General features: G+C 40.8%; 2 protein-coding genes across 2 annotated transcripts in view; one reads left to right on the plus strand and one right to left on the minus strand.

The window, feature by feature from the left end:
- GXYLT2 (glucoside xylosyltransferase 2) overlaps positions 1–25,894 on the plus strand; it is a 730,828-nt gene that overhangs the window by 215,909 nt on the left and 489,025 nt on the right. The gene's annotated exons all lie outside the window — the stretch shown is intronic.
- PDZRN3 (PDZ domain containing ring finger 3) overlaps positions 17,571–25,894 on the minus strand; it is a 205,087-nt gene continuing 196,763 nt past the window's right edge. Inside the window, exons 7-10 of the mRNA XM_050957310.1 lie at positions 24,615–24,677; positions 23,218–23,319; positions 21,351–21,467; positions 17,571–19,976 (exon numbers count right to left, since the gene is read on the minus strand). Coding sequence (XP_050813267.1) covers positions 18,432–19,976; positions 21,351–21,467; positions 23,218–23,319; positions 24,615–24,677 — 1,827 coding nt within the window. The 3' untranslated portion in view covers positions 17,571–18,431. The remainder of the gene's footprint in view (positions 19,977–21,350; positions 21,468–23,217; positions 23,320–24,614; positions 24,678–25,894) is intronic.

Consider the following 25,894-nt stretch of genomic DNA (forward strand, 5'->3'; position numbering starts at 1 on the left):
CACTACAAGTCCAAAATGATGTCCAGTACCAGGTGACATGCTCACCTGACCCTGCAGTGTTAAAGCAGCATCTCAGGAAGGAGGGAGATCTGCATCTTCAAAGTCCTATTGTCCTTCCTAATGGCCCATCCCAGCTGTTGCCTACTATCTAGTGAAAGCAGCAGATAGTCCTGTGGCACCTTATAGACTAACAGACGTTTTGGAGCATGAGCTTTCGTGGGTGAATACCCACTTCGTCGGATGCATGTAGTGGAAATTTCCAGGGGCAGGTATTTATATGCAAGCAAAAAGCAAGCTAGAGATAACGAGGTTAGTTCAGTCAGGGAGGATGAGACCCTGTTCTAGCAGTTGAGGTGTGAAAACCAAGGGAGGAGAAACTGGTTTTGTAATTGGCAAGCCATTCACAGTCTTTGTTTAATCCTGAGCTGATGGTGTCAAATTTGCAGATGAACTGAAGCTCAGCAGTTTCTCTTTGAAGTCTGGTCCTGAAGTTTTTTACTATCTAGTGGGCATTCCCCAGGCGCAAGCACTTTTTTGTAACTGATACATAGTCCATATTCCTAACTTCAGATACAGAAACAATACATGCATACACATAGGATAATCACATTCAGAAAATCATCACCTTTCTAATGATATCTCACATGACCTATCTCGCATAAAACATATATTAGTTATTCATATCATCACAAGATTTATATGAAGAATATGGGGCATAATGTCACAGTGAGGAAATTGGGTTGGTGCCTGGAATGGTTTGACAACTTGGAAGAACTGCTGGGTTTGCCACAGAAGCTGGTAAAATCTGACAGCAAGGTGATAGGCTGGGCAATGAGGAATGAGACCCGTTGATAGAGGGGTCAGCTGATTACTTTGCAGTGGGAGAAAGATCCTGGGTCTGGCAGGGAAATATGGATGATGCGCTGTGCTATCTGTAATTTTAATGTATTTGAAAAGCACAGTGTCATGGTACAATTCCCCACTCTGAACCTTAGTGTCCAAAAGATGGGGTACCAGCATGAATTCCTCTAAGCTTAATTACCAGCTTAGAACCTGTAGCGCTGCCACCAACCAGGAATTCCAGTGCCTGGTACACTCTGGTCCCCCCAAAACCTTGCCCGGGGACCCCCAAGACCCAGACCCTCTGGATCTTAACACAAGGAAAGTAAACCCTTTCCCTCACCGTTGCCTCTCCCAGGCTTCCCTTCCCTGGGTTACCCTGGAAGATCGCTGTGATTCAAACTCCTTGAATCACAAAACAGAGAGGACAATTCACCTTCCCCCCTCCTTCTCTTTCCCCCTCCCAGACTCTTCCTGAGAGAAAGTAATCCTGGCATAGAGAGAAATCAGCCTCTCTCTCCCTCTTCCCTCCTTTCTCCCCACCAATTCCCTGGTGAATCCAGACCCAGTCCCCTGGGATCTCACCAGAATAAAAAACCAATCAGGTTCTTAAACAAGAAAAGCTTTTAATTAAAGAAGGAAAAACAGTAAAAATTATCTTTGTAAATTTAAGATGGAATATGTTACAGGGTCTTTCAGCTATAGACACTGGGAATACCCTCCCAGCCTAAGTATACAAGTACAAATTTGAACTCCTTTCAGCAAAATACAAATTTGAACTCCTTTCAGCCAAATACACATTTGCAAATAAAGAAAACAAACATAAGCCTAACTCGCTTTATCTACCTAGTACTCACTATTCTGAACTTATAAGAGCCTGTATCGGAGAGATTGGAGAGAAACCTGGTTGCACGTCTGATCCCTCTGAGCCCCCAGGGTGAACAACAACGAAATTCTAACAGCATAGCACAGAAACTTCCCTCCCTCAAGATTTGAAAGTATCCTGTCCTCTGGTCCTCTGGTCAGGTGACAGCCAGGCTTTCTGAACTTGTTAACCCTTTACAGTCAAAGAGATATAAAAGTACTTCTGTGCTATTAACTTTTCTTATCTGTTTATGACACACAGTATCCCCAAACTCTGCAGAGTGGCTATCCCTGTGAGATAGTCCATGCTGCCTGTTTTTCAGAGTAAATCCCTTACCCTATGCTTTCTCATATAGACTTTATTCTTTTCTTTTTGGCCTTTAATCCATGATGACAGTCAGGCTGGGTCTTTGTTGGAAAACATAAGAGGTGACCATGGTTTTGTTGGATGGTTATCAGATGGGGGTGTGGAGGTTTGATGGGAGATGGATCAATGCTTTGAAGTGGAATTGCGCAAATCTTCCAAATTTCTTTTGTATGTGTTTGTTGACATTTGCTTTTTCAGGGGAGTTCCATGTGCTTTTTTGAGCTCTCAAAATTTTACAAAATGTTTCATCAGAATGGAAATGACAAAAACAAAACTTCTCTCCTAAAGGATTGGGGAGATGGGTGAGGGGAGGGACAGCATTTCACAAAGTGTTATTAGGAGCATGACATGTCCCACCTAGAATAGGTAATGTCATTTAAAGACCAAGGACAGAGGAGAAAAACATCTTGATTTTTTTTCTTGTGTTCTCCTTTTTTTCTGTTCTTCAAAACAAGGCATTAATCAATGATAATAGCAACCACTACTCTTAATGTCGCCAGTGTTTATAGCGTTAGCTTTAATAGCACAGACATAAATATATATTTTTCATTACATTTTTGCTGTTATTTGCTCATCATCCACAACATCTGAGGTTATCATAACTCTTTGGAAGCTATTAAGGTTATGGTTTGGTGCTCACATTGGCATCAAGCATACTGAGACAGAGTCATAAAAGCAAAAAACCTCTGAGATTGAGATAAAATTGTTAGCAACTATTGGTCGTTTTCTCACCATTCCTTCAAAGTCAAGCCTCACCTTGGTGATTGTCTTTAACCTTCTTTTTTTATTTCCTCCATGATCAAATTTCTCCTCTTCAGCTGAAATTAAAATAATGTTTGCTTTTGGAAGTGCAGGAAACTCTTTTCTCTCTGATTGGTATTAAGCATGGAAAGTCCACTGGCCATTTCTGAGTGTTTGCTTCATAAATACTAGAATGGGAGGACTACACTGTCCACTTTGCTACCAGACAGTGACAATAAGGTTCTTTCCTGGATTCAGTTTATGTAGCAGTTTGATACAGAAAATTTTTCTAGCAAAGCTTTCCATCTCTCTAGACTCAGACATGTTAGGGGAAGCTCTCCAACAGGGGCCAAAGGTTTTATGAAATTCGCCCCCCCTCTCAATGTGGAGGGAGATATGCACAACTTCTTTCCCCCCCTCAGTTAGAAATTACATAAACTGGGTTATATTATAAACAAGAGATAAGTTTATTAATTACAAAAGGTGAATTTTAAGTGAATATAAGAGATAACAGACAGAACAAAGCAGATTACTGAGCAAATAAAACAAAGTACGCAAGCCAGGCTCAATATACTTAAGAAACAGGTTACAAAATGTAATTTCTTACCCTAAAAGTTATTTTAGGCAGGTTGCAAAGTTTCTGTGGTTCAGATTTCCAGTTATATTTCTTTTCAGACTGGACCCATCTCAGTCTGTACTCCCCTTCCCTCCCCCGCCTTCCCTTCAGGTGGCTTTAGCAGTCCGTCTTCTTGGGCAAACAGGCCATGAAGAGGAGGAGTCCTGTTTGCCTTCCTCCCCACTGTTAAATAGGATTTACATAAGGCCTTTCTCTGGTTTTTTTCATGAAATTTTTTGGGATACTGTCCGCCCCAAAATAGCCAATAGCTGGTGATTAGGTTACTCAGCAGGGATTCAGGTTCAAGTCCCTGGTCCAAATCAGGTGGAGCAGGAATTTGGAACCTGTGTCTCCCCAATGCCAGGTGAGTATCCTAACCACTAGGCTATTAGCTATTCTAGGGTTGGGGTCTCTCTCTGGTTTTGACCAGACATTCCATCCTGGGTCTGAGAAAAAATTCTGATAAAATTTTAATCAAAACTGAGAAGTTTTGACAAATTGGCATTTTCTGAAGAAAAAACATGCTGTTGAAAAGTTCTTGGTCTTGGTAGTTCTTTGTTCTTGGTAGTTAAAAGCTGATGGCTCACTTTTGACAGGGTCAGTGCTATGCCATGGTATATTAAAATACAGAGTAAGGGAAATCTATTTTCTCGTCCCATCCCTCTTCTAGTGCAAATCTCTGTTGCACGTTGTACACTCATTTCCCTCAATGGGCCTCCCCTTTGGCATTAGGTGAAGGCAGAATTTGGCCCATCTCATTGACTTAAATGGGGTTGCTAGGCTGTAACAAAGAATGTGTCCCAATTGGTCCACCATAATTATAGGACTTCACAGTGCCTGATCCCAGATCCATTGGGTTCAGTGATTCAGTCCCTGAGGACTCCAGGCTATTTCATACTCTCCTTCTGCTGTTCATGTATTGAAATCCAAGATATAAATTTACTAAAGAATGACTTTTTTTAATCTGTCCCCATTCAGAAATATTTAGGCAGCTGTTAACAGAGATTCACTTTTTAGTGTCTTCCTGGCTTTCTGCAAATAATCCAGTTTTTAAATAGGATAATTCCATGTCAAAGCAGTTTAGGCCCTATTTTGTTCCATATTATCTCATGCTACTCTCAGATGAAAGGGGGAGAAGTCTAATTTTATTCCTCTCCTAAGAAGTGGTGTGACTCTGCTGCTTCAAAACAAGGATAGTTTATGTTGCAAATGAGTGATTTCTCTTTAAGCTCTTTGAATTGATAAAGAACCGCTAGTGAACTCAAATGAGTGATATAACTCATGATGAATAGGGCATATCCTACCACTACTGAAAAAGTCATGACAATGGTAAACTCACGCTGTTAAATCCTGCAGGTGAAATAATCTACCTCTCTCTCATGCCAGCAATTTTTCTACTTTCCCTTCAGCATAAGCAGTATGTCCTTGTATCTCAATATCTGCAATGCTGTCTATGCTGCTCTTTCAATGTTCTCTTCAGTCAGACAAAAATAATCCAATTTGTCTAATTTCAGATTGGATTTGTTTCACATCTCCCATTTCTCTTTTAATAACTTCAGTGGTTTTCTGGTCATTTGCACTGTTGCTGTAAGAGTCTAATTCTTATATGTTGTCCTTTCTACATTTCTTCTTTTTATGCTTTTCTGCTTTCCTTCATCCCTCTTCCTGTAAACTTATTGTAATTCATTTGTCTATTTCCATAACTAAATAATGGTCATCTTCTAGTCTAGCCTTGATTGAAAATACTCTGCCTCTCTGATTTTTCTGACTCTAATTCCAATCTCAAAATCTCTCTCATTTTCTCAGTGTTACTTCAAGTGATTCTCCTCTTCTTGTTGTAAGCACAGTACTTTTTCCTCATCTGGAGACTGCCAGTTGTTGATGTGTGCTGTTTTTGTCATGCCAGTGTTGTATTTTTTCTGTTACCTTTACCCCCAGGACTTTAAATCAAAGCTACCTTGTCAATATACAAATATAATGTGTGATGTGTTGTGAGGTGGTGAAATGTGCCACAACATTATGATGTTGCACCACAGCATGATGATACAAAGACAATTCAAAAGCCTTGTGCTCATTCCTCAGAGCTGTCCTCTAAAATGCCACGACTGCCTGCAAAAGCATTATGTGGGAATGCATTTCCTTTACCAGTAAATGTGGAAAATTATGCGTATTTATGAGCACTGGGTAATAGTCATAACTCTAGTATAAGGAATACGACAGCTTGTTGTTTTAAAAGTGCATTACTCTAGAGCATTCTAGAAGAGTTAATTTTTACTAGTGTTCATATTGGGCTACCAGGTTCTGGATTGTGGAATCTGGGAGTGGGTTGAAGTTGAGGCTTAAATGTTGGTTCTGACGTTGTTAGGTTTGGAGTCAATCTACTTTCTAACCTGATCATGCAGACTGCCCTCATTACAGTTGTGTTATATCTATCCTGGAGGTGGTGCTTCAGTTCAGTAGGGTCACCGGCTGGTGAGTGCACATGCTTCAGCTGACAGATTCCTTTTCAGGGGCCAGTTTAAGTAGCGGTTGGGGGATCTATCTGGTATACTCGTGTAACGAAAAAGGCCTTCAGTGCTCCCTGTGTCAGTCTTGGAGATGAGAGCTCTGCTCCCTGTTCATGGGCAAAATCCTGGGGCTCTTCATTCAGTGTTAACGCTCCCTCTCTCAGGCAAGCATCCATTGACGTCAGTCGGAGTTTTGTCTGAGAAAGTACTCCAAGATTTGGCCCAACCTGCTGTTCTAAAAAAGCTGCTTCTTATATAAGTTTGCTCATGTTTTCTATCTTTGTAAATACTGTGGCATATAAACCTTGTTCCTGCTTGTTTAAAGCCAGTGAAGACACAGCTGTTTTAAGATCACCGCCAGCCAAAAGCAATTGACCAGAGAGAGAGGCTAAATTAAGAGACATGTTTGAGGGACTGTCCGAGTAGCTGGAATAAAATGGCAGAACTCAAGAAGGTAATTTGGCAGGGTTTGTAGCCAGTCCATTTTTGGGGCCTTAATGTGAGGCGATAAGGCTGAAGTCTGCTGTTCCTAATACAACAGAGGGGCAACAGCAACCAACTCGCCTCTTACGAGAAAATCTTCCGGATCCAGGGCTGCAACTCTGGTCTGTGGGCTGAGGGAAAATCAGAGTCCAATTTCTGAGGCATGAAACAGTTCATATTATAAACTTGTTATGTGAGATGTTGATGACTTGAGGTCTGACGCTTTACTGGGAATACGCACATCCCTTTGGCAGGCACAGTTATTTATGAATCTGTTAATAGAATGGCTGCATTTTAGGCTGCTATGCCCCTCTTGATGGCACTAATGCCCGTGCTGGGAGACAGAGTGCCAGCTGTGCCTAGTCCTTGTACTATTTCAACACACTGATGTTCATCCATTTAATTTGGAAATATTTCTGATTGCTCATCAACACCATATGCAGGCAACTGGAAGTGCCGTATTGACTGCTGACTTAATTTTGAAGTTGACAGATTCTACATTAACGCTGAACACGGGGAAAGGATTTTTCTCTGTTTTGTCTGCAGTTTGTGGGGGAGTTTGATGTGTGGCCTTTTAATGTGGCTGAGCAAAGCGTCTTCCTGTCATGAGGACCGATTCTGCTTCCATTGAATAAAAGAAAAACAGGATCAGACCCACAGAGCTGCCCCTCAACAAAAATACAGGTGTTTCTTCACCTGCATGAGCCACAAATACACACACATTTGTTGTGTGATTTCTTTGTCCTAATAGCGCCAAGCCTTTTTTGTAACCTTGTTGCATCACATATATTCTTGAAGTAGTAGTTATTTTGCCGGGGGGGGGGGGCGCAATGCTTCAAGCATGTGTTCACTGAAAACTAGCACAAGACAAGAACACTGGGAGAAAAGAACCATTTTTTGTTCTAATCCATGCCAGAGAAATAGTCCTAGAGAAAGTGGTTGTGCAGGTAGCAAGTTAGAGATATTGCCCACTGTGCAAACTGGGCTTGTTTTAATGTCTCTTTTATCCACCTACTGAGTCTTGTCCTGACTTTTGATTATGAGCTTCTGGGGCAGGGACTACCTTTGTGTTTTACAGCACTTGTGGCCGCTGAGCATTACTGTACAAATGTACAGAGAGAATTTTCATACAGAGAGTAAGAAAGACTGGCAAACCTTGTAGATCCACTGAAAAACACTTGCTCGGGAGGGAGGTGAGAGGTTGTATATGTCTCCGAAACAGGGGCAATCTAATGTATGATTTTGGGAAGGGAATGGTAGAATCTACTGGGAAAGCACCACAGCTCTTGTTCCTATTCTGAGTAGTTAGGCAGGGAGAAGCTTATGGAGTTTCTTTGAAAGGGAGTTTAAATGTGATAGAGCAGAGAAGCTTGCTCTTGAATAGTTCAGTAGAGATGGCTTTATCTGTTGTTAATTTGGCATCCATGCATGCTGGAACCTTACACCGTAGCTGATGCTTTTGTTTCCTGTGGAATTTAGTTGGCCAGCATCTCACTGCTTTTACTTTGGGCTGCTTATCTCAAGCCCAAAGACCTGGTATGTGTTTGATACTTACGTTTATCTGGAGCTATGCAGAGAATTGACGAACTCTGATTCCCTGTGTTTTTTGATTTACTTTTATAAAACAATTTTAGTTGGATTTGTCTTTTTTGTGGAGTCCTTGTTCGTGGCCTTTGAAACTAACAAAGACCTGCTCAGGTGAAGGATGGATTATCAAAAATCAAAGCTAGCTCTCCTGGAAGGGACAATGGAATCTTGTCCAGTCCAGGCTTTGTTGTGACACCTGGGTGGCCCACATACCAATACGAGAGAGCTTTTTCGTTGAGTGAAGGTCACCAAGAGTTCACTTTTACAGAGGAACTCTTACTCTCTGTTAATGGGCCTTCTTGTTGGATGGTCCTGCAGTTGCTTACAGTAAAAAGGCCAAATTGTCAAATTATTTTAAAATTCTTCCACAGCAAATGAGCCTAAGAGGACAGACAGAATGTTCTCTCTGAGTCGAACTAACCATTGCATGACTCTAACAACAGAGGTTGTGTCACCCTGTCTCACTGCCACAGTTAAGGATTTATCTGCATTTCCATTTTGAACCTCTGTTTCCAGCTGGGTGTCAGCCTTCAGGATCACATTTTTTTTGCTGTGCTTCCTAAAAGCTTTTCATAGCAAGCCATTTAGCCTTTCTATGGCACAGGCATAAGACATTTCTCGGTTTGGATTCTCTAGTCTCCAAAAAGCGGGTTTAGATCTGAAAATTAAATTTTGCATGCTGACAGTCTTGTGTCTACTGTAGACTAAGCCCTTCTTTTGGTACCTAAGAACTAAACTTCAAAATTAAAATGCAGAAGCAGAGCCAGCCACTTGTGGGTGGGTGGGAGCTTGTGAAATTATTTCCTGCAAACTAAGTGATTCCTAATCACCGTTGCGTCCATTATAACCAAAGGATTTTGGAGATGATTCTGTATGGGCTCTTTCAAATTCAACGGACTCACTTTAACCATTCAGAAAATAAATGAGGCTGGGGCAGGGTTGTGGAAATCTTTGGCCTGAGGCCAGCATCCTCTGCTGCAGGGGAGATATGGATCCCAGCTGGGCTGACTTGAGTTTGATCTTTCCTTTGTAAATACAAGTGTCTGGAGAAGTCATTGCAGAAACTTAGTTATATTTCAAATTAAATTGGACCTATGGGGTAGAATACGAGTTATTTAGAGATATTGGCCCAGATTAATATCAGGCTATTGACTCAAATGGAACTACACCAATTTATGCCATCTCAGCCTGTGACCCAGCTACTGTAAATGTATACATCCCAAGCAAGGCATTACCAACATTTTGTTTTTCATTTTTCATTTGCATTGGTCAGACCTCAGTCTAAGAAATGATTATTAAAGTGACAGTTTTCACAGAAAACTGGTGGAATTGCCTTTCAGTTTGGGACTTGGTCAATATGCATCCTCTTGTGTTTGATATGCTGACCTAATAATCTAAACAATATAACTCAAGTAGGACTTCACTACAATGTTTGAGTTAGAATTGGATAATATTCCGTATTGATGCACTGAAAGAAAACCTGCACTAATGTATATAGACCAGAGGCTCTCAACCTTTCCACATTACCGTACCCCTTTCAGGAGTCTGATTTGTCTTGTGTACCCCCAAGTTTCTCCTCACTTAAAAACTGCTTGCTTACAAAATCAGACATAAAAATAGCAGAGTGCCACAGCACACTATTACTGAAAAATTGCTTCCTTTCTCATTTTTACCATGTAATTATAAAATAAATCAATTGGAATAGAAAGATTACTTACGTTTCAGTGTATAGCAGTGGTTCTCAAACTAGGGCTGCCTCTTGTTCAGGGAAAGCCCCTGGCGGGTCAGGCCGGTTTGTTTACCTGCCGCGTCCGCAGGTTCGGCTGATTGTGGCTCCCACTGGCCGCGGTTCACCGCTCCAGGCCAATGGGGCTGCAGGAAGCGGTGCGGGTCGAGAGACATGCTGGCTGCCCAGAAATCAACACAAAAGCGGCTATATTAATTTTTCTACATCTGCCCTAGTCCCTCCTCCCTTGACACTGGGCCACACAATGCATTTGATTATAATCCAGGGTTCAAGGAAAGGCTGGGGCCCAGAGGAAGCATGGAGGTGCAGGACCTCAATATGGAAGGGGCCCAAACCCTTTACACGGAGAAGCAATGCCGCTGTTCTAACAAAACAAATTGGGAGACTCCACCAAGAGGAAATTCAAGAAGATTTCCTCTCCCCCATTGCCCTCAAATGGCTTTTTTAGTAGGAGGGGCTGATTATTCCTGCCGCACACACCCACCCCTATAGTTTGCCATGGTGGCATTGTACCATTGTTGAGGCAGACCAATGAAAGCTAATGTATTGGACCAAATTCTCTTCCCATGTATACCCCATGCAGCCCCAGTGACTTTAAAGGGAACTGCTGTAAGTTTGACACCATGATTATTTTTATTTTAAACATGTTGGACCAAATTCTGCATGAACTCATGCTCTATGAAGCCCCATTTAAGCGGGGAACAGCTCCTGGCCGCAATATAAAGGATGATGTATAACAATACAAGGTATTTATTTGAAAACAGGGTTTGAATCAGCATGGAATCACCCAGATCAGATGCACATTGAAATGGAAAAGCCCTGAACCAAACCTAACAGCATTTTGTTGTTTTTTTTTTTAAATTAAAACAAGAGATCTTGCACATTAAAGATCACAAATAAGATGAGGTAGGACTACATATCGCCTAGGGACTACTGGTTGGAGAACTAATTAGGATTATAAACTGAAAGTATGTAAATTAACCAAAATATAATTATCTGCTAGTGGCCTTCGGAAATAGGTTACAGGATACTTGTTAGCAAAATTGCTCTAATGCCTGGAAGCCGTATAAAGCAAGCCATAAGCAATTTAAACTCCTCTTCTTTATTTTGTTTTCAATTGTTTTCAACACAGCCCTTGTATTAAGGATTTATTTGGAACATAAACTAATTAGAAAGAAGTCAGGAAACAAAGGTAAGACATCAGAATTGTCACAGCAGATGCTGTAATTCAATGCAGAGGTCCCTGTACTTGATTAAATTCCTCATTGCACCCAAGCAAAAAAAATTCTGCTTGGGTTTCCATCATGGTTGGATTTTAATTCTCTAGCAGGCATTTTTTCTTAGGCTTCCAATCAGAGTTAATCCTAATGAGGGGTGATGTTTCTAGTTGACGACAAATTCCCAGGAAAACAGAGTTTAGCTTTCATTAGCAACAATTACAAATATGTATTAATCTTTTAAAAGGAAACATGCGGAACTAATGGCACTTTAAAGAAATGTGTCTATCAGGATGCAGAGTAGCACTGGAGTCAGGTGCTTCCATAAGGAAACTTGTCTCTGCCTCGTGATCCTTGTTTCAGCCATTTTCTACGAGATGGGCAGCTCCATGTACTGATGAAGCTGAACAGTCAATACATCAATGCATAACTTCTGTGGGTCATGTGTAAAGGACAGCTGGTAATTGTGATGTTGGGCTAGGGGTCCCTGATGCTTGGGCCTACCCCAAAGCCCACTGGTGTCAATGGAAAGACTGCCATTGACTTCAATGGGTTTAGGAGCAGGCCCCAGGAGATAAGGATCGATATTGTTATCGGAAGGTGTTTGATGTGGCATCAGTGGAGCGTTCACATCTCGCAGCTGTAGAGGAGTGAGGAAAGTACAACAGTGCAGTAGTTTTTTATGTTGGTTCTGAGGCAAACTCCATGCTCCCTCCAAGCTAGCCTTTGCCAGAGGCTGAATGATCTCATCATCCAACAAGGCATTGCTGGAATGCCAGGTAGCAGAATTTGCTGACCAAATTGATGGGTGCATTGCCAGTTGTGACAATGGGATCATGTTGGTCTGGTGCTGGCTAGTACCTGACCTCCATCTTTTTCAGCCTGACTGTGAAACCAAACATTTTAAGGTATGGGCAAAGTGGTCCACAATAAGCAGAATATCCTCAAGAGCATATGTAATGAGGGCACAGTCGTCAGCAAACAGGAGCTCTCTTAATAGCTCTTTGATTACCGTGAGGCAGGCCCTGAATCACTATATATTGTCTAGACCCCCATCCAGTCTAAACTGGATGTGTACACTTCTATCAAGGTCCTAGAATGCAAACAAGAGCATGGCTGAAAAGACAATGGCAAAGGGGACTGAAGCCACTACACATCTTTGTTTGGCGTCATTGGTGACAAGGAAGACTTCTGATGAGTCACCACACTCCATGACCTGGCCATCACGTCATGGTGAAATGAGCAAATGACAGCAATCATCTTCTCTGGGCAGTCAAATTTATAAAGGAGTTTCCATAGCCCCTTCACCATATCGAAGGCCTTGGTCAGATCAACAAACACCATGTACAGGTCCTTGTTCTGCTCATGAGCCTTCTCTTGTATTTGCCGGGCTACAAAAATCATGTGCCCATGGTAGGATGTCTAGCACAAAAGCCACACTGTGACTCTGGATACACCGAGTTCACTAGGAGAGAGACGAGCCTGTTGAGGACAATCTATGCAAGAATCTTTCCCGTTATAGACAGCAGTAAGATTCTGAAATGGTTGTCACAGCAGATATGCTTCCTTCCTTTTGTATAGATGGCCTAGGAAAGCATCCTTATACTCCTGGGGTATGGTACCCTAGTCCCATATAGTCTTAAAAAGCTGGTGAGTTTCTTGTTCAGGGGGCACCTCTACATTTGAGGTGGAATGCCACTATGGCCTGGAGACTCATACTTCTGGCTCCCCACATGCTCAGTTCCACAGAGGGTCTTTTTCCTTACTAAACAGATCACTCCTTCCATCTTATTCATAAAAATAATATAAAATTTAAAACATCTACTCTTCCAAGCCACCATGCTGAGACAATGTGTAGAACTGTGACATACCTTGGGACTAAAATTCTTGGGAAAATAAGCTAATCAAACTAAAACTAAAACTCAACAGTATATATCCACCTGCAGAAAGAAAACAAGGAACAAAATTTAAGGTTGGTCGACCAGTGTAAATCAGTGTATGAAGAAAGTTTATCCATTTCTCAACATCTTGAGTGTTTGAAGGTTTTTTTTTTTAATAGGTATAGGATATTTCTCATGTATATGTGATTTTTTTTAAATTTTTTTTGATGGGAAAGGAAGAGTGTTAGCTGGTAGTCACTGCTATGTATTGAGGGTATATAATAATAATACACACTTCCAATCCTAATACTTTTTAAAAAGCATTTTTTTGGGGAGGATTTGGCAATAATTTGGATATACTCAGAATTCATACAGGTGGACTTTGCATAAGCGAAACGGGCAAAATGAAGAATGTTAGAATTACGAATTTTATCCAGAAAGAAATTCTACCTTTTCACTCAGCTTGTCAGCTTCACTAGTTGAAATGGCACATCTCTGCCGCAGAGATTACTTCTGCCAGGAGTATGAACAGCCTGTGCTGACAAGAAGGGGCTGTTTGTCATTGCTATCATTCTTGTATGCACAAGAACATGTGGATCATTTCCCTTTCCCACTTAGCTTGGAATGCCACTTCACAGATCATAGAGGGCCTGCCAAGATGCCTTCCCTTGGATTTTAGGGACAACCTGTGTGTGGGTAGAAAACATTATTTTCTGATATTCCATCCCTGCACATGGATTTTCTTGTAGTGATCAATGTGTTTCAGGAACCAGAGTGGTGAGTCTGATTACATTCAAAGTCTTATGCAATTTCATGTGATTCCTGGGAAGATCTTAGCTGAAAACATTATTTCCTGTATGCAAAATGGATTGAATTCTGATCTCATTTTTCTCCTGTGTAAATGAGGTCAAAATTGGTATAATATTATGGTAATCCCCAATATTCCTTTTCCAAGCACTACAAAAGACTGAAATCACTCCTTTCACTATTACGGTAACTACTTTACTTTATAAGGCCAGAGAAAAGAGTGGTGTTAATAAACATTTTCGTAAGAAAACTAGCTGAGAAATCAAAATCTAAAGAGCTGCAGAATCCATACTTTGGATAAATTTGGCAGAGATGTGCTGGATGACTAAAGATTCTAATATGAAAATTTGATTTTTGCTCTTTTTGTGGAATGCAATTGTACTAATAGGAAAATGTGATTTTAAAATGTTAGAAGCCATGACTTGTGTTTACTAATAAAAGGATCCAAGAAAGGCATTGGTGACAGAGGAAATCTGTAGCCAACAATTTGATTTAAGAATCTTAGAGTGAGTAAATTGCATATTTCATGCTTTGGGATAATTTATCATTTCTATATTTAAATCTTTTCTTCCAAACACAAAATAATGTTTCCTGCTGTTCTGTCAATATTACATATTATAATACTTGGCACTCATGTAACTGAGGACAAAAGGAACCACGTGAGAATGTTGTTCTAAAGGATCATTTTATATATGGGAAGTGTCTCAATTTCACTTTTTTCCCCATAAGAGCATTTCAGGTCCTATTCAAGAATTGCACTTTGATGACACACACATTGGTACTGAAAATGTGTTTATAGCAGAAAAAAATCAGGTTTAAGTATCTTTTAGTGCATGGCTTGTAGCAGGGGTCGGCTACCTCTGGCACGCGGCTCGCCAGGATAAGCACCCTGGCGGGCCGGGCCAGTTTGTTTATATGCTGCGTCGACAGATTCAGCGGACCGCGGCTCCCACTGGCTGCGGTTCGCCATCCCAGGCCAATGGGGGCAGCGGGAAGCAGTGTGGGCCGAGAGGCGTGCCCATTGTGGCTTCCCGCCTCCCGCATTGGCCTGGGATGGCGAACCGCAGCCAGTAGGGCTGCGATCAGCCGAACCTGCCCATGTGGCAGATAAACAAACTGGCTCAGCCCACCAGGGTGCTTACCTTGGTGAGTTGCATGCCAGAGGTTGCTGACCCCTGGCTTATAGCTTTGCTCTTCCACCTAGCGTTCTAAATTTTATAAGAGGCAATATTATGACATAGATGATGTTGTTATAGGTGCGTTAATGTAGAATCATAGAAACGGAGGGATAGAAGAGACCTCAAGAGATCTTTAAGGCCAACCCCCTGTGCTGAGGCAGGATGAAGTAAACCAAGACCATCCCTGACAGGTATTTGTCTAACCTGTTCTTAAAATCCTCCAGTGATGGGGATTCTACAACCTCACTTGAATGACGATTCCAATGGTTAACTACCCTTATAGTTAGAAAGCTTTTTCCTAATATCTAACCTAAATCTCTGTTGTTGCAGATTAAGCCCATTACTACTCGCCCCGCCTTTGGTGGACATGGAGAACAATTGATTACTGCTCTTAAGAAGTACTGAAGAATGTTGTCTGGTCCCTCCTTGGTCTTATTTTCCCAGGACTAAATATGCCTGTTTTTTTAGCCTTTCCTCGTAGGTCAGGTTTTCTAAACCTTTTATCATTTTTTGTTGCTCTCCTCTGGACTTTTTTCAATTCATCCACCTCCTTCCTAAAGTGTGGTGCCTAGAATTGGACACTGTACTCCAGCTGAGGCCTGAATAGAGTTGGACAATTACTTCCCAGGTTCACTTAACAACAGTCCTATTAATACAACTCAGAATGATATTTGCTTTTTTCGCAACTGCATCATACTTTTGGTACTCATTCAATTTGTGATCCACTATAACCTTCAGATACATTTCAGCAGTACTACTGCCTAGCCAGTTATTCCCCATCTTATAGTTATGCATTTGATTTTTCCTTCCTAAGTGCAATAATTTGTACTTGTCTTTACTGAATTTTATCTTGTTGATTTCAGACCAGTTTTTCTATTAGTCTAGGTCATTCTGAATTCTAATCCTGCCCTCCAAAGTGCTTGCAATCCTTCCTACTTTGGAATTATCTGCAAATTTTATAAGCCTACTGTCCCCTCCATTATCCAAGTCATCAATGAAAATACACCTCTACCTTGATATAACGCTGTCCTCGGGAGCCAAAAAATCTTACCGCATTATAGGTGAAACTGCGTTATATTGAACTTGCTTTGATCCACTGGAGTGCGCAGCCCCACCTCCCCGGAGAACTGCTTTACCGTGTTATATCAGGTTGCAATATATCGGGGTAGAGGTGTACTGAACAGTACCAAACCCAGGACTGACTCCTGTGGTGCGCCCCACTAAATATACCCTCACAGTTTGACAGCAAACCATTGGTAATTACTCTTTGAGTATAGTCTTTCAACCAGTTTTGCACTACCTTATAGTAATTTTATCTAGACAACAGTTCCCTAGTTTTCTTATGAGACTGTCATGTGGAACTGTGTCAGGGGCCTTACTAAAATCAAGAGGTATCACATCTATTGGTTTCCCCTATCCACTAGGCCAGTAACCCGTCAAAGAAGGAAATCAGGTTGGTTTGGTATAATTCGTTCTTGACAAATCCATGCTGGCAATTCCTTATAACTCTATTATCCTCCAGGTGCTTACAAATTGATTGGTTAATAATTTGTCCCAGTATTTTTTCTGGTACAAAGTTAGGCTGACTGTCTATAATTCCCTGGGTCCTCTTTGAGAAGCCAAATTAGAGCAGCCTGAAGTCAGTGATGGAGTGTAGGAATCTTCTGCTGAGGGCACAGTGTTGTAAAAATCATGTTGTTTCTTCTAGTCTGTAGCTACTAGGGTGGTAATGGTTTGAAACACCTAGGGTGAAGCCTTGGGGCAGATCTTTAGCTGGTGTAAACTGTCATAGCTCTATTGACTTTAATGGAACTGTGACAATTTATAATAAGTGAGGATCTGTTTCCTAATATCCATGGTAGCTTGCTGAGGGGTATAGCAGATATATATTTACTACTGCATTTCAAGGTGACTTTCAAAGTATTAAAAAAATTGACTTGTACATGTTGTTTGATTCCTGATAATGGACAAAATAGGCTTTGAAAGGTTCTTTAACTCTTCTGCTCATGCTCTCTTTTCCCCTTTAAAATATCAGGAATGTAAAGTTGGTTCTCTTCTAGCTGCTTTGGAGGAAGATGTGTACAGTGAAACGTAATCTACTATTTGAGGGTCCTTTATCCAAAATGTTAATTTGTCATTGCAGTTAAATAATTGTTAACAAAACAGATTTGAATAGCCTACAATTCCCTTTCCTACTTATTTTCCCTGTTTCCTCTCTTAGCAAATTCGATGTCACCATTTCACTAGATTTTTGTAGAGTATTCCAGCCTAGACCAGACCTCAATTTCTAATAACAAGCAGAAAAAAAAATTAGGAAAAAAAACCCCAATCTTTTTTTGAGTGGAGGAGAAACCCACACACAATTTTCAGGCCATCTTTATATATCGTAAAGAAGAAGAAAACAAAAAACAAAGCAAAAAAACCAAAATTCCAAGCCCCATTTCTTTCTTTCCTTTAATAAATGCTCTCTATAAGCTGAAATAAGATTTAAATTTGTGTTTTCTGATTGTGGTCCTAGTATGTGGACTGAACTTATCCACAGAAATCAACAGTGGTTGACTTGTATAAAGAAGGTAAAACATCTGCAGTGCATTTTTGTCATGATGATTTAGAATCTAGTAGTTTGTCCAATTGGTCCTCTACCAAAGGACTCTTCTACTGTCCTCTAAGCAAAGGCTTACTCTAAACAATATAACTTGAATAAGACTTTGCGTTAAAGAAAAAAATCAAAACATATGAAATATAAAACAATAATTTATTTACTTGTTAATGTTTGTAACTAATGATTTAATGAAACTGCTTTTATAATTCAGTACATTCAAATCTACAAAGCAAACAGTTACTACAATGGGCATTTCAAATTACACAAACTGTTTTGTGTAAACAACTTAGCTGTACATGCACATTCTTTCAACAGGTTGCAACACTTGCAAACATGCTTTAAAATCCTTTAAAGCTGCAGTATAGTGTACTTTGCATCGGGCCTTTCAGCTGAAACCTATATATTTCCTTTAGATACCTTTAAAAAGAAAAATGTTTAAATGCTGATCTTAACTCTAAAGCCTGCTGGTTTGATAAATGTTAAATATTACAGGAGAGTGACTCTATCAGGAGTTCAATACTTTTGCGATTAACCTTGAGCTAAATATTGATAAACAGCAGTGTGTGCAGAAGTGCACAACAGCAAAGTAATATCACAAAATATGGTTTCATAAAAATACATATTTGAGGTTGCTTTTGTGTTTTTAGGCAAAGAAAAGCATGTGTAACCTTTTATATGAATACAGTTTAAACAAATTATCTGCTTACGTACGGTTACTATGTTTTCTGATATTGAAACACTTGATGTAAAAGGTAATAAGTAAAAAAGTACAATCAGTATTCCAAAAAGTTGCATTAATATTGCCTTCAGAAGGGATGGGGGGGTCTGTCTCCACTTTCCAATGAAGAATGTTGGCACCCGAAGTTGCAGAATTCAGTACTTTAATTATAAAGTTGATGACTGTATCTTATATACAAAAAAACTTGCCACATTGAACGAGGCAGGGATTTCTACCCCAATGGTAGCGGTTTATGTACATAATTCAGCAATGGTGATTATACAGTAGTCACTGACAGGAAGGAATTGTACACTCTTGTGCCATCGGGGGACTTTGTGCCATGGGTTAAGAGTTCTTGGATTGTCATCCAATTATCAAAGATTTTTTTATTCCTTTTCTTCATCATTTTTTTGTGGCTCAGTTCAATGATGTTCATCTCTTTCTTTTCTTCGGCACCTTGCTGTTCCTTTAAACAATCTAACCTGCTCTGCATCATAAACTCACGCCTCCTCCTCTGCTCCTTCGCTTTCACCAAATGCTGCTTCCGTTCCTCCTTGCTCCAATAGCGGCCCATCTTCATCTCGCTTATAGCGTCGTCATCTGTCGTCATACCACTGCGCTCTTCCTTAATCTTTATGGCACGTTCTCTCAGCAGCCTGTCCCTGACCGGCCTCTTTGTGATGTAACGGGTTCCATCGCTCCTGACCTTGACTTTCCATTCCATCCTGGGTTCACTCTGGCTTGAAGAATTAAAGTCTTTGCACATGCTCACTAGGCTCATTTGGCTCTGTGCATATTCCACGGCTGATTTCTGTTGTATCAGCTGCATGTAGCTCTGATAGTGCTGGGCGTGGGCTGGGATATGAGCGTGTTTATAGGGAGAGTGATGGTATGGAGAGATGTAGGAGCCAGCCAGTTTTTGAGCTGGGCTTTTGTTTCCATCACTGGCTTTTCTCTCTTTGCTTTCCAGCTGCTTTCCAAGGTCTGGATCTTTAGGTGATGAGAGATATTTAGCAGAGTCGGATTCGTGACTTTCTGAGCTAGGTAGCAAATTCTTCTGGGAGACGTATGCCACTGCCCCCTCATTATCTTGACAACTGCTGCCTTCTGCAGTTCTGCGCAGTGAATTGTCAGGGGAAATCTGCAGCGTGAGCGGTGTGCTGCGACAGCTCTCGCCTGTATTATACGCACTCGAGCTATCCTTGTCAGATTTCTCAGGGAGCTCTGTAATGTCTGAGAGCTCGTGCCTGCGCGCATCAATGCTTGTGTTGTAGTTACGGAATCCGTTGTGATGGAGCATCCAGGGCTCCCGGTATTGATCCTTCAGCTGTTGCATTTTATGAGCTCTCACGATATTCAGACACTCCAGCTCAATATTCCGCAGCTCCTCATTCAGCATCTCCAGCTCCCTGTCAACACTTTCGTGGTCACTCTTACTTATATCCAGGGCACTGTTATGATAATACAGACTGTATGGGTTGGCAGACTTGACTTGGCACTTCAGCTCCAGCAGTTCACGGAATCTCTCACATTCATCCACTGGGATGCTGAGGAAGTCTGTGTCTGTGCAGTCGGCTGAGATAAATGACTCGTTGCTGAACTGCATGTCACCACTTCCTAGAGTGTCATGACTGTACACCAGCTTCTTCTGGCTTCCTAAAGTGTTAGAGGAAGTGGTGTGATCATCGGCGTTATTCTCCTGCTCTGAGCTTTCATCATTTCGTGTGCTCTCATCTGTGCGTCCCACACCGCTGTCCTTCTCGTGCTGGTTAGATAAGATAGTGGCAGTGTCTGTGGTGCCTCCATCTTCTTCATGCTTCTTCTAAAATAAAAAGGTATAAACGTAAAAACTAAAGACACTCTTTGCGAGTTTAAATAACAATAATAAAAGTCCTGAGTCATTCTAAGTTTTCTTAATCTACCAGTCATTGCATGTTCACTTATTACCCCAGTGAGTTTAGGAAACATATCAGGGACTAGATTTTCAACAGAGCTCAGTGGCAGATTTTCAATTGCTCAACATCCGCACTACGGGCTAGATTTCTGAAAGCTCTCCACTTCCGTTCAGGTGCTGAAATTAGGAACAAAAATTAAAAATTTTCAAAAATCTGATCTCTTATTTTTAGGAGTGAAATAGGAGCAGAACTCTCTTGAAAATCTGGTCCCAGTTTTAGATCATGGAATGTTGTAGAAAATTTTGGCTGACAACTGAATGTGAATTAGCATAATTGCAAATGCATTATCATAGCATATCAGGGTTGGAAGTGACCTCAGGAGGTCATCTAGTCCAACCTCCTGCTCAAAGCAGGACCAATCCCAGACAGGTTATTGCCCCAGACCCCTAAATGGCTCCCTCAAGGATTGAACTCACAACTCTGGGTTTAGCAGGCCAATACTCAAACCACTGAGCTATCCCTCCCCCTGTGTATGTGAAGGAAGTAAGATGGTCTTGTGATAAAAGTTCTGGGCTGGGGCACAGGAGATCTGGATTCAATTCTTGGCTCTGCCACATACTTTTGTGTGATCCTGGGTAAGTCACTTGTTCTCTGCCTCAATTCCCCAGGTGTAAAATAATACTGCCTTTCTCCCACCTTTTGCCTGTCCTGTCCACTAAGATTGTAAGCACATCGGAGCAGAGATCATTTCTTATTATGAGTATGTACAATGAATAGCACATTAGGGCTCCAACATTGGCAGGGACTCGAGGTACCACTGTGATAATCATTGTCTTTGACACTCTTTGTCGTTGTCACTATCAAGTCTGTTAAGCCTGGCTTACAATTAAAGCTGATTCATTTTCAGACACATGGAATGTTCTTTCCAGAACTGATTTATGTTTACTAATTAGCTTCCAGTCCATCTTGCTAGCTATCCTGTATCTAATTGTATTCACCTCAATGACCACAGCCAGAATGGTGGATTCCTATGAAGAAGGCTATTAAACGCTTGAACTGTGCTGGTTTTAAATGGGAAAAAAAACAGTAGCAGATTTGAAAATGTATGCTTGTTGAGATGAAGTCGTCTTCTATGCAGTTTGCAGATATCATCATCTTGGAACATCTAGATTTTGCAGAGCCTCATTTCTGCTTAGATCGTCATTAAAGATACTGGTTGGTTCATTCAGTTGAATTCAGTATCAAAATCTCAAGTGCGGTGTGTGACGTTTTGACAAGGCTGCACAATGGAGTGGCATTACCTGCTGAAGCATGCTGGCAGTATACTGCATTGCCTGGTGGTGCTGTTCTTCTAGCATGTCCATGTGTAAGTCATCCAGAAAATCGTTTCTGTCATCATCCATCCATCCTTCATCCAGCTACATGAAAGGGAATAAATAAATAAAAAAAAAACCCACACCAAGCATTGTCATAAGGCTGAAAACTGACATAAATATATGCTCCCTCTTTGTGGAGAATTATCAGGAGATCAGGGAAGCTGCTTTCTGCAACTTTGCTGTGTATCACTCTGTCTGGCTTATCAGTCCTAATCCTCAAAGGAAACCTACACACTTTCAAAAGACAAGCCTGGGAGCTTAAATTGATTAATATGCGAGACACTAAAAAGCATGGACTGAACAGAGACACTGGATTGATGGCTTATTACAACAATCAGTAATCCATTAACCCCCTTTTTTGCCTTATGACGGCAGAGACATTAATGGGCCACTCTACCTTGAATGGTTCCTTACTACTTATGCTAAACAATCTGTTCCACCTTGCATTTTGCTGTGACCCTGGGAGTACTTTTCCCAGACCTGAAGCAGAGCTCTGTGTGGCTCCAAAGCTTGTCTCTCTTCACCAACAGAAATTGGTCCAATATTACCTCACTCACCTTGTCTCTAATGTCACAGGACTAACCTCATTACAACTACAATGCCTACATGGAAATGAACATGCATCTCTTCTTTACGTGCTACTCTAAGGGCAAACAATGACCTGCCACAAGGAGAACTTTTAGGATTCAATCCCTTCTTTTGCATGAGGCTGCTTGCATTCCCAGAAGCAGGATCTGGTCCGCAACAATATATTTGTGCTATTTGCTCAGTTTAGAATGCAAATCAATTCTAAAAAAAAAAAATAAAAATCTCTCCTTGTCTTTCCTCAAAAGTCCCTCCCCCTTACTGCCTCCCCCTGCCCCCCAAAATTCCCTGCTGTTCCTAGAAATATATGGTAGTTATTTACTTCTGAAGTGGGTGGTGGTTTTGGTGCATGTAGCTAGAATGTATATATATAGTCTATACTCAAATCTTGAACCTATTGCTCGACTTGGGTGGTCAGGCTCGGTAGATGCCATTCCTGGAAGTACTGAAATGTCTGGTTTTCTAGGGATGTGAAAGTGGCTACCCTATCCCTCCTCTCCCACATCTCCAAGGAAAGAGCAGGAGTGTCCAGGTAGCTGTGGATTCTCCAGACTGACCCTCACCCATGCCCCACCGCCTACATGCCTGATCACAACAGTTTTGAGCAAGGGGGACACATTCACAGGACAACTCTAGTACTACTAATAATTACAGTAAATGCTGCTGAATGTGTGGGAAATTCAAATCCCAGCCATGGAGTAAGCAGGGTAGGTTTCAGTTTCAAATCTATGTCTTGCAGCTGAGAGGAGAAAGCCATCTAGGTTAGACCTGACCAAAATGTCAATCACACTTTATATAAAGGCTCCATTTATAGATAGGACACAAAGGGCCAATAAATGATTAATAAGTGCTGGTTAATCAATTGCTATAGAGTATTATAGAGTACGTTATTTGTAACCATGGCATGTAACTATCCACAACACCTTCTACTGAGGTATCTATAGCCATCTGTAACAGGTACTCCTCATATCTGTTACATGGTTAATCATTTATTAACCCTTTATAAATTGAACCTTAATATTAAGTGTGACAAAATGTCATAGTGAACTCTCAGGAACTTATTTCATGTGTTGAGTGTCTCCAGTCTAACTGTATATTACTTTTTTTAAAATAGAAAACGAAACCACCTCAAAATCCAGTTACTTTTTTCTAGAATGCAGCTTCTCTGTTTTAAATTTACAGTAAGTATATAGTAGTCTTTCTATACCTGGATTTCTGGTCTTGCTACAAGTAAGGAGACATTCTTGCTCTCTTCACTGGTTAGAAGTGCCACAGCTTCTTCTCGGTTCTGTACCTCTATGCCATTAATCTAAAAAATATATATAGTAAAAAACCAAATATGAAGAGGAAAAAAATGAAATAATGTTGCCATTTGGATGCTCAAATTGTGGTGGGCCCCATTGAAATGCATGGCTAGGTAGATTCTCATATGAGACATGCTGCATATTATCTCTGTACAAATCTGAAACAGCAGAGCATGTACATCCGTGTTGTGGCAGATATTTTGATGGAGAACACCTGAGACTGGCATCTATTCCATATTTTTCTGTGTCTGTGTGTGTTTGTGTAGTTGTATGGAAGAAGTCTTGTCATAGAGCTGGAGCCAGACAAGAGGGGAGAGAGATGAGCAGAATCACAACAGGGAACCAGAATAGTTTCATAACTCTGGATATGGCCAAGGGGATAGAATTTCCCAGGGAAGACCATATTGGCAATTAAAAAGGAGATGGACTTCTAGTCAGTATGATCCTGAGCAGTGAAGTTCTAAAGTACTATCAGATAAATCACTCCTGAAATAGATGCTGTGTTGTGGGATGACTGCTTACGCTGGTACAGGTATCTGTGTGTCCACATTGTCATAGCATCAGAAGAACTATGCTGAAATGGTTCTTAAGCTGTTCCAAAGAGGAGAATATCTGTTGGAAAAAGTGGACGGTTTCCTTGGTAGGAGATAAAATTAAGCATGGATGCATGGCAGGCTGTGCTGGAAAAAAAACGGGTTTTGCTGGTAAAATATTCTAGTGTAGACCAGGCCTGAGGGTAGGCTAAAGAGAATGAAAATGAGGCAGTTAGCTAGGTGCAGAATACTGGCTAACTTTTCATTGCCACACAACTCAAAAATGACTCCTCCAGTTTTACTCAGCCTTTCAAAATAAAAAACAATTTGGCCTAGTACACTATATCTGCAACTTGACTAAGGCAACCGAAACGTGGCCGTTAAGGGTTTACACTGAGGGTGTCTAGGTGGAGAGACAATGTGCAGTAAGCTGGGTTGTAAATCAATCGTGCACTAACCTGCAGCACCCTAATTGGTTGTGTGGACCCTGCTATAATGCACTAAAGGGAACTTTTAGTGCACAGGACCAGGGGTCTGCATGGCCAGTTAAACCCCATCTCTAGACAAGCCCTAAACCTGAAAAATGGTAGCTCAAAGGAAAATCTTTGAGGAAAGTTACAAGGGAGGGCAGAATTCTTAAGGCTATAATGGAATGATTCACTGCAGCAATCCTCTAATAAAGTGTGTGAAGCAATTTGATGTGTAAGTTCAAATGGCTACTGTACATCACGGAATGCAAGTAATCTCTGAATTATTTGCACACATACTTGAATAATGCGATCTCCCTCCCGCAGGCGACCATCTTTCGCAGCAATGCTGTTGGGATCAATCTGCAAAACAAAAGACTTGTAAACAGTGTAATCTGATGCAGCAAGCCCAGAGGTGCTGGGGCTATGAACTGCCAGGCCTAGAGATGCCAGGGCTCATCCCAGCACAAGTTAAGCATTGCTCTTATATGCTATGGATGTTTAAAAGCTCATTCTTTCACCTCCCATTTTAAACATATTTGCACTGCAAGTAACATGGGTTAAATTGAGATGTCAGCATCCATGGCTGGGTCCATGGTTTTTACTTCATAAATAATTATTAGAGTTCTTCTTTGCTTTCATGAGAAGGGGGGAACCACAAATTTAAAATGACTGGGTTAAATGTAAAATGTTCTTCCTGACATGAGCCTCCAGAGAAGACAGGCTTGTATTACATATTAGAAAAGTTTGTGCTTTCATAATTAACTTTTTAATTTTCAAATGCAGTTATCTGATCTATGCCTGCAATTCTTTTACACGGAATAATGGAAGGATTAGGCCCTAATTGGTATATTATAATAGAGGAATATGTTACATTTAAATTTATTTTTCCCTAAATAACTATTTAATTTGAAATGGATCCATGAGTGATAAAAGGTTAGCTAAGTCTATGTATAAATTACTGTTTGTTGTATAAAAGGAAGCACAGAATGTCAAGCAGGCATGAAATATTCACTTGCAACCTAATAAAAATGCTTGCAATTTTATTCTATTTATCTTGGTTTTCAGAACAATGAAAAATAGACATCAGTTCCATTAAGAATATTAAGAATTCTTGGTAAATTTAATCTGAAGTTATATACACTGTATGGCTCTATTTCAGTAAACATGAGAGGTAAGTATTAATGTAATGATTGTGGTGTCCAGGGACAACATTTTTTAAGGAGCTAATGATCTGACGCATCTAAAAATATACATTTTTATTTCATGGTAGAGAGGATGTGGCATTTCATGTTTGTTGGCACCGTCACTCAAAGAAACAGGTTTTTCATTAAAACAACTGGGACTTTTCAGCTTGGAAAAGAGGCAACTAAGGGGGAACATGATAGAGGTCTACAAAATCATGAATGGTGTGGATCAAGTGATATTTACTCCTCCAAATAACACAAGAGCTGGGGGTCACCAAATGAAATTAATAGGCAGCAGGCTTAAAACAAACAAAAGGAAATACTTCACACAATGCAGTCAACATGTGGAACTCATTGCCAGGGGATGTTGTGAAGGCCAAAACTATAATGGGG

This window comes from Gopherus flavomarginatus, chromosome 6 (genome assembly GCF_025201925.1).
Source record: "Gopherus flavomarginatus isolate rGopFla2 chromosome 6, rGopFla2.mat.asm, whole genome shotgun sequence".
Lineage (NCBI taxonomy): Eukaryota > Metazoa > Chordata > Testudines > Testudinidae > Gopherus > Gopherus flavomarginatus.